The sequence below is a fragment of the Pollicipes pollicipes genome, unplaced genomic scaffold, assembly GCF_011947565.3.
Source record: "Pollicipes pollicipes isolate AB1234 unplaced genomic scaffold, Ppol_2.1 Scaffold_3718;HRSCAF=4362_pilon_pilon_pilon, whole genome shotgun sequence".
NCBI lineage: Eukaryota > Metazoa > Arthropoda > Thecostraca > Pollicipedomorpha > Pollicipedidae > Pollicipes > Pollicipes pollicipes.
The window spans coordinates 476,737-494,636 of NW_023596361.1; the positions used below are offsets into that span (position 1 = coordinate 476,737).

The 17,900-nt window shown below is 52.3% G+C and overlaps 1 protein-coding gene across 1 annotated transcript; it reads left to right on the plus strand.

The window, feature by feature from the left end:
• Positions 1-247: 247 nt before the first annotated feature.
• Positions 248-17,084, plus strand: LOC119092970 (uncharacterized). The gene is made up of 4 exons (XM_037215864.1): positions 248-263; positions 5,153-5,832; positions 6,999-7,157; positions 17,037-17,084. The coding sequence occupies exons 2-4, from the start codon at positions 5,245-5,247 to the stop codon at positions 17,082-17,084; spliced, it is 795 nt and encodes a 264-aa protein (XP_037071759.1). The 5' UTR covers positions 248-263; positions 5,153-5,244.
• The last annotated feature ends 816 nt before the right edge of the window (positions 17,085-17,900 follow it).

Consider the following 17,900-nt stretch of genomic DNA (forward strand, 5'->3'; position numbering starts at 1 on the left):
GTTTTGGAGGAGCGGGGAGCTCCCTTGATTGGTCTCCTTGTTTGCTCGCGTATTTCTGTATGTCAGCAAGCGGGACGCCCGTATTGCGTCTGCGTGGGTAGGGTTGCATTGTGGTTTCTGTGGGTGCGTGCCATTTTGTTAGGCATGTAGAATATTGGTGAGCAGTTTGAAAGAATTCAAGAAGCATTAATACTGAGATGGTGTGGTATTCTGATCATTCAATCTAGAGGAAAGAAGGTTGTTGGGTGTGGTGTTGGCCACTGGTGAGTGTTTTTGCCATGATTTAACCCACTACATTCAGATTTGACAGATGGGGTGCGAATAGGTGTGTATCCTGTCTGTTTTGAGTGGCTGGGTTGGATGATTTGGGCGGTAGATGCTTATGCAAGGTATGATAAACATATACATTGTGGATGATAAATGTTGAGTGATATTTTGAGGGTGTGTTTTGTCTAGCATTGCCTCTTCCGAAAGGCACGTCTGTGTGGTGCTGGATCATGAAAGGAATGCGTTCAATTTCAGTCTTTTCATCCTATGTTTGTCAGACACCCTTAGTGATAATAGCACCCAACTTTTCTGTATCATGGGGTTCAAGTATGTCAAGATTGTCCTTGCTTGGCAAGCACACAATACTGAGACAATTTGGTATTTGAAAGTCATTGGAGTGAGCATCTAAACATGACAAATTTCTAAAATACTGGCAATTTTATGAAAGTCAGTTAAGCCACTATGAAATCAGTAAATGACATGCTTCACTTAGCTACATCTGCCACAATTTGAACATTGTGTGCTTGTAGTATAGACAAAAGATTCAATCTGGTTTTAAACAGTGTTTTGCTTGCATTAATGTCATCATCTTCGATCACTGATGATGGCCCAGTGCCATATACCAAGCATGCAAATATAGCATTGTTCATCTTTTCAGGCTGTTATATTTGTTTTGGTTCTGGCCATGAAGTCTTTAGACTAATGAAGCTCAAGTATACCAATGAGCCACATGGCCCAACAAGGTTGCTGTGTTCCTGCCTAGCATACCAGATATTGCCTTTGGCATGTATTAGAAAAAATCATTTGTCATTTTTTTACTCTCAAATTCTCAGAACTTATAATAGTTTTCTTTTTCATTTGTGTCCTTAGAATATTTGGTAGACACTCTTAAAATTGTTGCTGTGATAGCCACCACTTACACATTTTGTACAATTATAAAAACACTCCATACTTAATAAATGTGACACTGACTGATATATCTTGATCATTACCATAGTGATCTTGGAGCTTGTGATAAACTGCCATTAGAATGATGATGTTACCAATGCACCAGTACAATGATGCAGGTCATACCTAACTGGGGAAATCATGCTTCTTGCTTTTGCTTCTGTAATTGGGCTAAGGTATTTTGCTATCAGGCTGCTTTCCTGGTCCAGCATGTATTATTTTGCCCACAGATTGCTCACTATACCACATGATTTGTGTGGCACTGTCTTGTGTGAAAGGTGTATCTTATAGACATTCTGTTTGCTTTTACAGTATTTAAGCATTATGGCCAACTAAGATAAAATGACTGGTAATGTAATCAATTTGAAATGTCAAAGATGCATGGACTAAGCTTGATGACTAAGCTAGAGGGATTTTTAAGACATGAGCATAAACTAAGATAGAGGGATTATGCCTGCCAAAGTTTGCTTTCAAAATATGCAGAAAGTTCCATCATGTGATGCTCATTTGATCAGCATAGCTTTTCCCATGTGCTTCTGCTTTGCACCACAATAATTTGGCAGTTTTGGCCTTATTACAAACCCAATGTCAAAAGTGACTAGTGACACTTATAGCAGTAATGCAAGTGGTCCAGTGCACCAAATGATCTTTCCATAATAAGACCACCATAGTCTATGGTGTTATGTGCAAAGGCAAGATGAAAAGAGCCAGTATTTGAGCATTTGAGTTGCTGGTACTCACTGGGCTTGAAAAATATGTAGCAGCCAAAAATAACTGCAAACCAAGCATAATATATGTAAAAATGATGAGCAGAGTAACAAATCACACATCATCAACCTGTTTATTTCAACCTGTTAGTCATATATGCTGCTATTATGTGGGTATATTATTATATTGTGTTAATTCCACAGCTAGACATGGTACATGCAGGAGGTGCATATCAGCAGACAGTTTGCATATCTGGGATTATATTGCTTTTGGGTTCAATGTTTTGCAGCACCCTAGTCACAAACTTCATCAAAATAGTTAAATAAAGTTATAAGTAATTGAATAATAAAAAAATAATGAAGTGTTCAAGAAGGGAGTGCAAGGGAGTGCACCCATCACTAATTTGCCAAGACTGTTACCACCCTACTGTTAGCCTACTGACTTCTTACAATGATTATTAATTGAAAGCAGACCCTCACTAAGACTGTTAATCTTTATCAGTTCTACATTGTACAGTTGACCACAGTCTCAAACTTCAAGAAATTCAAGAAATCCACAACAAAGCTCAACATGTTAGCATGTTAAGCTCTCCAGAACAAGGTGTGCTTGCTAGAGCATAGTGAACTTTGTGGCTTATTTATGGTATCTCTTGGATTTATTGCATATTTTGAGATTCCATTCAGGAGTGTGTGGTATAAGAGTGATTGTCATTCATCACACTTTTTGCATAATGAGTCTCTGCCACACCACACTGAATGTTAAAATATCTGAACACCTGTTGGAAGCTGTGAAATTAAATACATTGGATGTGCTGAGCTTATTCAAAGTATTGTATTAGATATATTGTATCATTATGTTATTTTATTATTATATTATAATGTTATATATATATTACATATTGTATTGTATTCAAAGGTGGAGGGCTAGGTCCCAGAGAAGGTTTTTTCAGCATGTCCCAGATAGAGTCAAAGATGGTAGTTTGTGAACAATTAAGTAGTTTCTTTTTTGTAATGTGCAAGCAAAAACATTGTGAAGAAGTGAGAGCAAGCTAGCATTGGGGCCCAACTCAGCATTGAGATGGTCAGGCTCACAAAAGAATGCAATTGACACCCTTGGCTTCCACAACAACCTTGCCACACTGGTTCAAAACAAACAAGCACGAGGTGTTCCTCGTTGTCGTGGTTCCAAGAGTCGTCAGTGCAAAGAAGAACACAGTCTGTTTGAAGCCCAATTATTTTGGCCAGCTCATGTAGTTCTGGAGGGTATTGCAGTAGGTAAAGTTTTAGTATGGCGCTATTGATGAGCCCTGTGAAGTGGTGAATAGTAAGTTTGGAAAAGCCTAATTTTGTCACAGTATTTTGCATAAAGGGAAAGACCCAGTGGAATATTTCCTGCCATTTAAGCACTGAATTTTGCTTTACTGAAGGCCACAGATTTTCACACATATATATTGGTATCAAGCATAGGTACGAACAGTAAATGTGTGTCCCAGAAGCTCTACTCTCACGACTTGTTGCTGACAGCCAGTTGATTATTAGCTGAGGGAGCCAAGCTGAAACAGGTGTGGCAGTGTCACAGTGGTATTTGGTCTCTAAAAACCTGCCCACAAAAATTTAAGGTAGCTGAAAGCCTAGTACTGGACTGTCACGGTCCTCTCAGTGTTCTGTGCATGTTAAGGGGCCTGGTTCTGAGACTGTTCCTGGAGGACAGTGATGATATCCATTTCAGAAGAGCTCGGTAGTTTTGTCTATGCTTCTTGCACCAACTAGGAATCCATATGGCATGTTTCAAATGGAATGGTTGTGTGAGGTGGATTGCAAATAGCATTTGTATGTTGAGGAAAGTCTTGTTTGATGACTTTCCTGAACTTGTCATTTCCTCAACTCACCAATTTCCTTCAGTCATTGGGGTTATATCCCATGCGGTCTGGTGCATGTGGATTGATACTGCAAGGTAAAATGCAAAAAGTTTACTTGAAATATTAAAGGAATTGTCTCATGACGTAGTAGTTGTGTGGTGGTGCATGACACAATATAAGCATGGAAGCTTCCCTTCATTATGACTAAAGTTGCACTTAATTTTTTATATAGACATATGGTTGCCATGACTCGCACAAGTTTGGTTGATGTTCTGAAAGAAACAAGTTAATTGTTTGAGATTACACCCATCCTCAGCAGTCCTTTACAGTAACATATAAGATGTAGCCAGTGCCTTTTCATGAAAGGAGCATCCTAGCTGACAGTTCATGCCTTGAGGCCCTTGAGAGACCTTTTCATTCTCCTCCCTGGAGGTAGCTGCCCCTTATTTTGAGGCTTTTATTACCACTTCTGTCAACCTGTTTGACAATTCGACCTACAGTGCACATCTTTAGTGCACATCAGCCTATAGTGCCCACTTAATTGGCAACCTAATAATGTTTGTATTGTTCACTTCTTCCCTTCAAGGTCCAGATTGACTATGATTATCATGGTTTATATTATCATGGATCATATGATTATCAAATGAGCATTACAGACACAATGCCACTGTGCTATAGCGGATAAGTGAACATTATTGAAGCATGGTGAATTTTACAAATGTGTCACTCCCATGTACCTTTAATCTAGAGCTTTGTGAACATCACCTACAAATTCCCATGGGTCCCCATGTGAGTCCCATGTGAGTCAACACATCACATATTTTGCTGAAGTGCTGCTCTGGGAAATGGAGCGATGCAACCTTTCATCAATAAAGTGGTTTCACTCGCAATTCCAGTGATATTTGGGTTTGTCAGCTTTGACAGCTACATCTCCGTTGGTAGGTAATGGGAACTACCCTCATTTAAAATATATGGTCACACATTGCTCTTAAAGGGTCCCTTTATTGCTCTATGATGACCTAGTCATGAGTTGTGGGAGTTATGTATGTAATACCAGCCTGTGGTGTTGGGAGTTAGTACGTAATACCAGCCTGTGGTGTTGGGTAGTCTTAAATGTATCTCGAACTTTTCCTGTCATCTAAGACCATTGTTGATGTCTTACCTTCAACCAGGTTCTTGCATATTGCACAAAATGCTGGATGAGTGGGCAAAGAAACATTCTGCGATGTGCGAAATGCGAGATGTGCGAAAATGTTTTTGCTTATCTGGTTGTATTTAATGGTAATTAGCACTTTGCAAAAAAAAACAACTACGTAATATAGCTCGATGGTGTATCTTCCCTGCATTCCTAACGTACCTTTCCATTGGCAGGTAGCCTCTGCTGACGGCGCCTGGCCCCTGCTCACCGGGCGTCATCAGTGTCGCCTGGTCTGCCCTGCACGGCACCGCTGCCGCTGGGAAGTATGCTGCGCTCGCGTCGGAGCGGCGGCCAGCCGGCGGACGGCGCCACCGAGCCGGAGCGCTCGCGGCCGCCGGACATCCCCAACGGCGTGCTCGCCGAGCTCTGGGAGGAGCACTCGGACGGCGTCGGGTCGCCGCTGATTGATATCTTCACGGACTGCTCGTCGCAGATGTCTGAGGAGGAGGCGGCAGCCACGGCGGCGCCGGACGAGGACGAGTCGGCGGCCGGTCGCCGGCCTGCGGCGGCGGCCGCGCGCTGTGAGCTGGACGGCGTCCTGCTGTCGGCGGGCGAGGACGTGATCGAGGTGGTGGACGATGTGTCGGGCGTGGTGGCCGAGGCGGGTGGTGTGATCTGGGTGGTGGAGAACGACGTTGGTGAGGACGCCGGTCCGGAGCGCTGCCCTGTGCCCGGGTTGGGACCAACTGCGCCGGCAGGCGGCAGTGCCGGCGTCATCTCCCCGCCGTCGTCCACTTCTCCCGTCCTGCACCGGCCGCGGCCAGCTTCGGTGCCGAGGAGGCGGAAACCGGCCCAGAAGCTAACGACCAAATTTGCGGTCATCAAAAGCTATGGCCGGGCCTGGACCCGGGAGGTCGGCGCAGAAGCAGGAGGACGTTATGTCGAGAAGATGTCGTGCACCAGCAATGGCACATTAAATACGACTGCTAACCAGCTGACCTGCCCAACTAACCTATCGTTGGCCCTGCCGGAATCGAGCCCCGCTGTCTGTGTGCCGAGCTGCGACGATTCCGGCGGACAGCCTGCGCCTTCTCGGACGGCGCGCGATGCGGGGTCGGGTGATCACGTCGCGGCGCCGCTGGATCCTGCTCCGGTGACGTCAGCGGACGCCGTGGCGGGCCCACCGCCGGCGGACGGCGCCGGCGCGGCCGGGGGCGCCGGATTTCACCGGCTTCGCTGCGTGCGCCTGCTTCGCCGCGCGCCGCTGTTGGCTGCGGCAGCTGTCCGCCATCGCGGCCGAGGAGCGCGAGGACGAACCGGTCGCGGCCGACGCGGCGCTGCTGCGGCTGCGCGAGCTGGCGACGGCGGCGGCCGCCGCTTGCTCCTCGCTGGCCGACGGGCGTGAGCCGGAGGAGCCCGCGGGTGCGGGCCGGCGGACACGGGCCGGAGGAGCCCCCGGGTCCCGCCGGCGACGGCGGGCAGCGTGGGCGGCCTGCCCACCGCGCTGCCGACGTACGTGACGTTGATGCCGGACATGGAGCGCGACCGCTTCAAGGGCAGCTTCCTGTCGCAGCTATGTCTCCGGCATGTGAATGATCCTCCCCACGCCGCCGAGAATCAGTCGCACGATGCGACAGCGGCTGAGGAAGAGGAAGGTGGCGCCCGAGGAAGTGCCGGAGAACTTGGCCCCCACTGAGTCGCCGGTTGTGTCCAAGGCCCCGACCCTGCTGGCGTCGCTGGCGGCTGAGGCGGCAGCCGGTGGTGCTGCCACCGGCGCGGCGCATGAAGGTGTTGCGCAAGCCGGGCTCGCACCTGCTGCGACGCAGCTTCGTGTCGCGTCTGGGCGATCCGGCGCCAGCTGCGGACTCTTCCGGCGATGAGGCAGCGACGAGCGGGGCGCGGCGTGCCCGGCCGCCGCGCCGCCGCCTGCTCGACTTCGGCGAGATGGTGGAGGTGGACGGTGTGCTGGACCTGGCCGACACGTACTCGGGTAGCGCCGAGCCGCCGCGGCTTCTGCCCGAGCCGGCGGCTGGCGGCGACCGCAGCCCGCCGCCGCGACCGCCTGAGCTGCGGCCTCAGCGCTGGTACCGCTCCGACGCCGCCCGCTGCCGCGTCTGCCGCAAGTTCATCGCGCGCGTGCTGATGCCGCTGCACCTGCGGCTGCACCGCACCGGCTACCGCGGCTGCGACGTCTGCGGCCTGGTGATGGAGAGCGCGTCGGCGCTGTACCCGGCATCGGCTGGGTCACGAGCCGCCACGCTTCCCGTGCAGTCGCTGCCTGCGCGCCTTCGACACGCCCGCCAAGCTGGAGCGTCACCGCGCCAGCGCGCATGGCTTAATGCTCTGCAGCCGCTGCCGCGCGCCCGTGGGCCACGCCCGAGATGGTCCACAGCCACGAGTGCGGCGGACCGGAGCCTCCAGCGACGCCGCCGCCGCCGCCGCCACCCCGCCGCCCCCGCCGCCGCCGCCGCCGCCGACGGACGCAGCGGCCCCGGACGCCGAGACGCTGCCGAGCCGGCAGGGCGCCAGCCCGACGGCCGGCGACGGGCTGGCGTGCGACGTGTGCGGCAAGTCCTTCCTGGTCAGGTTCAACTACTCTATGCACATGAAGATGGTACACAAGCGGAGGCGCGAGCGGACGCGGGCCGGGAAGACGCCGCCGCTGTGCCCGACTCGGTGCTCGGTTGTCTCGGTGACATCCTCAGTCCCGACCTGTATAGCGAGATCGTCTCGGTTGTGTAGGTGGCGCTTCCGCCCCGGTGGCGTTGACGAGTCGTACAGTTTAGTTTTCTACTCCCACTTGCTCCCATTGCGATTACCATCTATCCAAGCTGGAATGGGGCGAAGTTTGTTGACGCTGTTGTGACTCCCTCGCCTCAGAGGTGTGCTTTCCCACACGGTTGGGATTGAAGTTTTGTAAGTGTACCACTACCCGCGGACATTTTTTGTGCTTGCGGGAGTAATGACAACGTTTTATGAGAATTAGTTACCTTTGCTTTACCCCGTGCTGAAATTTTGAATAATAAATGCTGGCGATGCCTCGCTGCTTGTTTTGTGAACTTTCACGCTGCCGAAGTGTAAGCGTGCTGCAAGGTATGTTGGCGTATGAATCCATTCCGCGTTTGACAGCGAATCATGGGGAGAGTATGGAGATTTGCTAATTGGACGGTCCTGAGCGCATTAGCCAGTTAGAAATTAGCGTACTTTTGACATGATGGGCAGGTGCATGTACACGCGTATTCGTTTAAATGTATGTTAGTTCATATGGGTACTTATTCGTTTCTGTAACGAACATTGTCGCACATTTTCGCAGTTGCTGACCAAGCCCGAATAAGTCGTAGATGTGCGAAGACGTATGCCATTGGTCGAACATACTCATTATGTCTCCTTCGGTGAAGGATAGAAATAATCAAATGCCTGTGACAAAGTCTCGCGCTCCTCTATCGTGGTCAGAAGCATCGCCACCTGTCACACGGCTCGCCGCGATAACACTGCCGGAGCTCTCCGGGGCCAGTCTTCGGTCACCACGCCCTGAGTGTGGCGCGTTGCGCGGCCCGCCCGCCTACATCAGAGCGCGGGCCGGGTGGCTGCGCTCCCTACAGCGCGCAGCCGCCGGTCAAAGCGCCAGAAGACCGCAGCCGGCGACGGCCCCCGCCAGACGGCCAGGCCCGGCCTGCAGCTGTTGGTGGGAGAGCTGACATCCCACCGCCAGGTGCCTGAGAGAGCTGACGCCCCACTGCCAGGTACCTGAGAGAGCTGACGCCCCACTGCCAGGTACCTGAGAAAGCTGACGCCCCACCATCAGGTACCTGTGGGAGCTGACGCCCCACCTCCAGGTACCTGAGAGGACTGACGCCCCACCGCCAGGTGCCTGAGAGAACTGACACCCCACTGCCAGGTACCGAAGAGAGCTGACGCCCCACCTAAGAGAGCTGACGCCACACCTGAGAGAGCTGACGCCCCACCTTCAGATACCTGAGGGAGTTGACGCCCCACCTCCAGGTACCTGAGAGGATTGACGCCCCGCCACCAGGTGCCTGAGAGGATGACACCCCACCATCAGGTGCATGAGAGCTGACGCCCCAGCTCCAGGTACCTGAGAGAGCTGGCGCCCCACCGCTAGGTACCGGAGAGAGCTGACACCCCACCTCCAAGTACCTGAGAGGGCTGACGCCCCATCTCTAGGTGCCTGAGGGAGCTGACACCCCCACCTCCAGGTACCGGAGAGAGCTGACCCTCACCGCCTGAGACTGCTGACATGTGCTGTAAGGACGGCTCAGGCCTACCGACGGAAACACGCGGGGGCCCGATCGTGTCTTTGTAATAAGAAAAAGCCGTGGCCATGAAGAGGTTTGACAGGAGGGCGTCTCCGTGTGCGCTCTGTAACGACGGCAAGGTTCACCAACACGTACTGTGATTGATTCTATTGCCGCTAAGGCCTGAGGTACAGGTTGGCAATCACTCCGCGTCGTCGGCTGAATTGGCCTGTCTTTGTGATCGTGTCGTTGGCTCCTTGGAAGCTGGCCTGGTGATTTGACATCGCTGGTATTGAGGGCTGCGCGGACAGCACAGCACTAGCATAAGATGACCAGCGGCTCGGAAATAGGTGGAGCGACTACTTACCCTCCGCCCTGCTCCAATGCCCCTATTTCACCGCTGTTATACTCTACCGCTGTCCTACTCCATCTCTGCCCTACTCCGCCGCCACCCTACCCCACGGCTGCCCTAATCCACCGCCGCCTTACTCCCACCTTCACCTTCCGCGCCTCCACTTGCTTCACCGCCGCCCTACTCCACCGCCATTCTGCTCCACCGCCGCCATACACAAACACCCCGCTCTACTCCACCGCCCGCCCTACTCCGCCATACTCCACCGCGTAGATGTGGGACGTAGTACGAAGCGATAATGAGAAAGAAAGGTGGCCTCCTTGACCCGTGCAGCTACAAATGCGTTTGCGATATAAACTAACCTGAGGAAGTCGGGACTCGCAGTTTTCCGCGAGGCATGGTGATTTTGTGTCCCTGGTGCACTTGGTTATCGAGTGTTGGCTCTGAATGACGTGGGTCCTGTTCATAGCTGTCTCAGTCAGTTTGCGGTGTCGATGTCGCTTGTCTTCTGTTGTCTCAAAGAAAAGCGTGTGTCGCATCTGTCATTTTAAGGCCTATTTCCCCGAGGCATTTGACTTGGCCGGGAGGCGACGCGTGCGTTTTTCCTTCTCAGAGACGGCATATTTCGGTGTTAGAACAAGGTCGACCCTGGATACCGTATCGGGTACCTGAGTGTATTGAAAAACAGCTGGACCGGCATGAACACTGCGTCACAAACACACGCGCACACACAACTTGCACTGGCGAGGCTGGGCAGGGCGGGGCGTGTACATTGGTGCAACATAACTTCGTGATAATGTAACATTGACATCATACATCGGTGAGTGAGGTAATCTTGGCCGCAGCCATGCGGCTACCGCCTCAGAACACGCTCGGTCGCCGGGTGTGGCCCAGATGTGCTCTCCTGCAGGAATGCTGCGCTGGAACTGTTGGATACGCATGGTGCTTCACCTTACGCAGTTTTGGCCTTTTAAACGCCGAAATGTTTGATATGAAATGAAAAATATGGTACGAAAAGTATCCGTATTTTCCTGATGGAAGGGCACACGATAGAGGGGACATGCTGCCTCCCACCTGCGGCACGTGTGGGCGGCACGCTGTCACTTATGACCTTGCACATTGAGCGTGCCCGTGCGTTTTCGCTGCGTAAAGGACCACGTGGTCATCGGCCAAATGAAAGTATGAGGGATCATGTACTCACAGTATGTAGTGTAGAAGTGTAACGTTAGGGAATTAGTAAATCCTACGTGGGTTTCTCATGCAGGCTTATAGCGCATGCGTAGCAAAATATGGCGGCATCGCCCAGTTCTCTCCTTAAAAAGTCCTTTTCTTTACATGCAGGCATTGATGAATATGTACATAGGAACTGGCGAGAGACATACTTGTGTCTGGTTCTACCGCAAATATATAAATTCTGAATAAATTACTGGGTGCAGAGTTGACCAAGACCAAGCCATTTTTTCAGATTTTTCTTCTTGTGCAACGCCATCATGTTGACGTTATTTTCTCCGCGAATTCATCCTTTCCCCCGCCGTCCATCCTTGCCTCAGGGCTGATGACGGAGCCACCGATGAGCCATCTCGGATTCAAGCACAAGCTTTGCGAGAAGCATAATGACTTTGGTCAGCAATGAAGTCTATACAAGTTTTCGCCCGGAAGCTCCTAACCATGGCAGAATGCCTACATATGGCATGACAATGTCCTGTCATTCGTTAACCATGGTCATTTCACAGAGTGCTTAGGCCCTAGGCAAAGGAGCTCGGCCCGAGGAATATGCTTAGGTACACACATGCCAAATAACTCACACTCCGCACGCAAAAAGTTGTTCACGATAAAACTTAAACCAAATCTCTACAAAACAAGAGCTTTCACTCGCTGATCTCATGCATTTCGCGAAGGCTGTACACATGTCAAACATGGCGCGTGACATGCCACTGTCTCCGCTGGAGACGTGAGCGTGCTGTGCAAGGTTTACATATGAAATGGCTGACGGGGGTGATTCACTGGATCAGTTCCTGCAACAGAAAAAAACTAGGTCAGTTGCGATGCTACAAAACCAGGTGGGACGGATTCACCACTCGATGAATCCGTCCCACCTGTATGTATGGTACCAAACGCCATGTATCACATGGTCTGAATCTCTTTATTTCACGGAGAGAGATTTTCCTTTTTCAGTATAGAGCTTGCGTCCAGAAATGCACTGTCAACCTTAAAATGCCATCTGACAGACATCAGTTCGCCTAATTTAACGAAAGTCAAGTGCTGAACATTCACATACGATTATCATCAACAACCTTTCAATAATCAATATGCACGTGTGTGGGGGGGGGGGGGGACTGTGATGAGGGAAACTGCGGTGGGTGGGTGCTCTGCGCTGCTGCCAGACCCCAGCTGGCTGTGCGTCGCCGGCTGCCGCCATTATGTCTTCCCACAAGAGCAAATTTATACTGAGGAACTCATTGGTCAGCATACGAGCCAGTTGACGCTAGCGCACGGCTCGGCACGTGTGACTCCGGTACAAACCCGATATCAACACATACGCAGGTGAGCCACAGAGATGGGATGAAGCGGGTGACCGGGACATTGGCTGGATGGTAGGTCCGGTCAGGCACCATGAACGGCTGTCTCCCTGTATATGGGCTGTGTGCCGTGCTTTACATAGGAACTGGCGAGAGACATACTTGTGCCTGGTTCTTGTGGTACACCACGGTAACCCACCTCCACTTCTTAGATGATGATAATATTTGAACGGGGCAAAAACAAAACCGCATGCGTAGATAATGCGCCCAAATTGGAAGGGATCCCACGTAAACCGGCGAATACCATTTGCAGGGCTCACTGGATAACAGCCCTGGGAGCCCCCCCCCCCAGCCTTAACTAACCCTCGCAGACTCCATGCATTCGGCGCACAACCGCACTCACTCCAAGCATACACATCCACTGGCGCCACGCCACCCCACTCATTCTTGGCGGACACACGGATGGGACCCCCCCCCCCTTGTTTTATCCCGCGCCTTGGCATTATAACTGGCACGCCTGCACGAGTTCTCATTAAGACAAATCGAGTTTGTTTTATCACATACACATACACATCACATACGGTGGTGCGCCGAATGTATGAGTCTGCGAGAGTTAGTTAAGGCCGGGGGGGGGGGGGGGCTCCCAGGGCTCCCAGATAAAGCCGCGTTTAAACCTTTTAAAGATATCCGATTAAATTGATCAGCTTCGGTACCGACGCAGCTTCTGGACCGACATCAGGTGCCCGAGGCTGAGCGACGACTCGTTTCCTCGCCAGACCTCCAGGGTGACGGCCTCGCTATTCGGACGACGCTCTCTGCGTTTCGTCCACGGTGGGCGGCCCACGACTTCTTTGGCCACGCCCACCGCTCGCAGCCTTCCGCTGCCGCACGCGGCTTAGGCAGCACCTTAACACACAGTCCAGCACGGAGGCGTCGCTTCCGGCGCTTCTGCGCCCTCGCCTCCCGCCCGCCAGAGTGAGCGTTTGCAAGGCACCGCCCCTTGGCGCGTCCTTCAGAGGCCTGGAGGCAACGCGCGCGATGAGACGGTGGAGCCCCTTGGCAGACAGCGAGCGCCCAGCGTGACCTGCGTCCACGACTTACTCCTTGGTCTCCTCGGCCGGCACACTCTGGAACCCGGCCTGACCGCCCTGTCCGGCGACCCGGTCCCTTGTCGCCTTCCCTATCAGCGTCGATTGGCGGGATCTCCATCCGTTGCGAACATCCCACCATCAAGAGCTCATAAGGCCTGGCGTACACCACGTCGGAAGAGAACAGGCTGTGTCTTGTTCCCAAGGCCTTGCACATCAACGGATAGATCCAGCTACCGCCGCGCATAACCCCGTATTCCGGGCGGTCCCCACCGGTTCTTGGTTATACCACGACCGACGCCTCTTCATGCCGTCGCGCCTGAGGTCAAGTCACGTATACACACACGTCTGTATGCTCTGTTCTGATGTACAGAACAGCAGTACACACACACACACACACACACACACACACACACACACACACAACACACACACACACCACACACACACACACACACACACACACAACACACACACACACACACACACACACCACACACACACACACACACACACACACAACACACACAACCACACCACACACACACACACACACCACACACACACACACACACAACACACACACACACACACACACACACACACCACACACACACACACACACACACACACACACCACACACACACCAACACACACACACACACACACACACACACACACACACACAAACACACACACACGCACACATGCGCACACCGCACACACGCGCGCACACGCGCGACACGCGCGCACGCGCGCACACGTACACGCGCACACGCGCACACGCACACGCACACACACACACACACACACACACACACACACACACACGCGCGCGCCACACACGCACACACGCACACACACGCGCACACACGCGCGCACACGCGCACACGCGCACACGCGCACACGCGCACACGCGCACGCACACACACACACACACACACACACACACACACGCGCGCGCACACGCACACACGCACACACACGCGCACACACGCACACGCGCACGCACACACACACACACACACACACACACACACACACACGCACACGTGTGTGCGTGTGCGCGTGTGCGCGCACACGCACACACGCGCGCACACGCGCACGCGCGCACACGCGCACACACACGCGCACACGCGCACACGCGCACACGCACACGCCGCACACGCCGCACACACGCACACACGCACACGCCGCACACGCCGCACACCGCACACACGCACACACGCACCACGCACACGCACACGCACAGTCTCTTGGCATAATTTTTTCAGATATCAAATGTGTTTCCCCTGATTCCCCTGCGGCCAGCCCAAGCTGTCCGAAGTAGTATCAAAATGTGTTTCCCCTGATTCCCTGCGGCCAGCCCAAGCTGTCCGAAGTCGTGTCAAAACGTCCTTCCCCTGATTCCCTGCGGCCAGCCCACGTCGCCCTAGGTTGCATCAGAAGGTAGCTCCCTTAATTCCCTGCGGCCAGCCCACGACGCCCTAGGTTGTATCAGAAGATAGTTCCCCTGATTCCCTGCGGCCAGCCCACGTCGCCCTAGGTTGCATCAGAAGGTAGCTCCCTTGATTCCCTGCGGCCAGCCCACGCGCCCTAGGTTGTATCAGAAGATAGTTCCCCTGATTCCCTGCGGCCCGCCCACGTCGTCCGAGGCCTGCCAGGGGATGATCCCTCCGATCCCTGCCGCCAGCTTACCACGTCAGGGGCCTATCAGGAGGTACCTCCTCGGGCCCACTTAGCCAACTAAGCTCAGTTTAGCTTATTATAAATCATTCCACGCAGTGAGCTGCTATCGATCCCAACCAAGTACATGGTAAAAGCAAAGAACTACACAAACATGCGCATTGATTAAAAGACAGTGAACTAGGCTCATATACACACATTTGTTGAGCAATTGTGAAGTCAAAGTCTTGTTTAGTTTGAGTGTAAATTCACGCGGGGTACCAAAGGCTGCACTGGGCGGAAGCAGGCCATTTCAACAAAAGGCAGCGCAGTACGACAACAGTCGGCACGTGACGGAAAGGCGGAGAGTCGGAGGCTCCAGCGCGCCCTCCACCGATGCGTGGGTGGCACGCTGAGACACAGCAGTGAGAGGCGGCTCATATTAAAGAGATAAAGTTGTACAGCAGCTTTTAGATGTGATCCTCCCAGGACATGTGGTTGTCCCCATGTTACGCCCCGCAGTTTCGCAGAGGTGAAGGAATAGCGTGAGACCGGCAAGGTCCAGGCGAAAGGATGCGGCCGTTCTAATGAAGTTGGGCGTGCCGATAACAAAGACGATTGTTTTGGTTGGCTTCATCTCAAGGAATTAGTAGGGAATTATGTTTTGACATTGACCAAGGCCTTTTCTGCTGGGATGTAGCATGTGCTAATGTGTGTGTGTGTTGGGGGGGGGGGGGGAGATTTGATCCGTCGAAGGTTTTCCAGAATAACTTTCAAACACTCTAGCATAGCCGGACAAACTTCGCATAAATGTAGAAAAGTAAATGGTTGATTTTGGCATGAGCAATTTGATGCACCTTGTAGTTCACTGGCCTCCGGCAAGTCAAGGTCAGGCCATGGCTGTCAACGAAGGGAAATAATAGGGAATGGTTCAACCTGATGCGACAACTGAGTATTGGACAATGCCATACATCTTTGAAGTGATTTCGTGGACAATTGGAGAGTTTAATCCAGAATTACGACTTATTGAATTGCCTTTAAGCCAGGTATAAATATAAATCGGGGTATAAACCAATTTGGTTTTTAATAGAAGGCATGTGTTGTAGCGAAGTTTTGGCGCTCATGTCCTATTTGTTGATCGCAGGATTGTCAGTAGGCATCTTGTTTGGACTAAATAAAGGTCAAAAGAGGTCACTAATCTAAGATGATCCCGACCAACCTTTTATAGGCATACAGCGCTTAGAGCAAACTTAAACGCTGATCTAATTTTTTAAAACATCAAAAAAGCTTTGGTCACCACGAACTTCTGAAAGCCAGATGAGCCCATTGTCCTGAAATACGAGTAAATGTTTTTTAAAAGAGGTTTCAAGGTTAAGGTCGGTTACTCGGTGAGGTTTGAAGGTCTTGTTGCTCGCATGAAAAGGCTGAATGGTCGACAGTATCAACCGCTCAGCCCAAAGCAAATGACGTGACGACAACCTCATGGCTTTTCTTAACTCGGTGGGCAATCCATTGACCGAGTTTACCACGGTGTTCTTTATGGAATGGCCTGGTTTGTACTTGTATCGTGAGCTAGATAAAAAAGGTTGGTAACGAGATAGGACGACAACCGCGTGAAGACAACCTTTTCACATATTTGTGATCACCCCGGTAAAATGAGGATAGGTCTAAAATTGCGACCTGTATCACGTGCACCAGATTTGTGAAGAGAGAAACGCAGATGCCACTTTCCGAGAAGACGGAAGGAGACATGCTACAGCATATGAGTTGCCAAGATGAAAAACAAACGGCCAATAACCAACAAAAATTTAACGCTCTGCATGTAGAGATACATCTTCAAACACCGCCTCTCTAGAAGGAGACACGCCACTGATGATGGCAGAGACCTCATGGAATGTGATAGCCTCACGCCGTTCGCTGTAACGCATAGTGGTCCAGGTGATGAAATACGTGGGCCCCTCAGGCGCTGGCTCAGTGGCGTTGCAGACAGACACCAGACACCAGCGGACGATTAAACAGACACCAGTGGACCGACAGACACCAGCTGACGATTAAAATAATCGGCCCCGTCATGAGATTGTGATTCGGCATCTGTCGGTTTTGCCGGCCGAAGCATAGATTTGACGCAGAGACACAGGGCCGTCTTGTCCGTGGGCCTTTGCCGACATCGAAGTTGGCCACTGCACCTAGCTAAGAGGCGCTGAGCCTTGTGTCTGAGACGCCTGTATTGTTCCAGTCGCTCTCCGTAGGTGATTACTTCCAGATCGCGTGGGCCATACAGTAGGCCGTGTCACGCTCTCGGGTCGCCGTTATCAGTCGGCCCATTTCGTTCTAGAACTCAGCCAGGAGGGACTCCGAATCAGCTAAGACCGGCTCATCTTATCCAATTTGTATCAGGAGGTTCTTCACTGGATAACATGGGGAATAGATCAGGAGGCACTTCCTCGAAATCCCTGGGGCTAGCTTGCCCCATGTGAGGTCCGTCAGGAGTACGCTTTCACTACGACCAGCCCCCTCACTCGCGGGCCCAGTCAGTACGAACTGCCCGAATGCCCTGAGGTCGGTTCACCTCATCCGGGATCGTATCAGGAAGGTTTTCCCTTACATACCCAAACGAACCTAAACCGATGACTCCATTGGAATGACTTCTCTAGAATTGCCGGCCTCCTGCACATGCCATCATTTTGTTTATCTGAGGGACCTCTTGGGCTCGCTGGACCCAATTCGACGTATCCGAAAACCCGATCAGGTCACCTCCTATGATGACTCGATACCAATCCTCCGATCCGATCCAATCCGAGACGAGATATCTGTTACCAGACCCGACCGCGACAGAGGAGGTGACCGTTCTCACGTCCGAGGACGCAGTCAGGTGGGCCGGCTCACCTCATCGGAGGATCCGAGACGAAATATCTGTTACCAGACCCGACCGCCGACAGAGGATGTGACCGTTCTCACGTCCGAGGACGTAGTCAGCGGGCCCGTCACCTCACGGAGGACTCGATCAGGAGGGACTTGGCCTCGGGAGGCGGCGAGCGGCCGCAGCTGCGCCGGACCTCAGCCGCTTCCGGCGTATTCACCGGCAGCCGGGCCGGCCCCA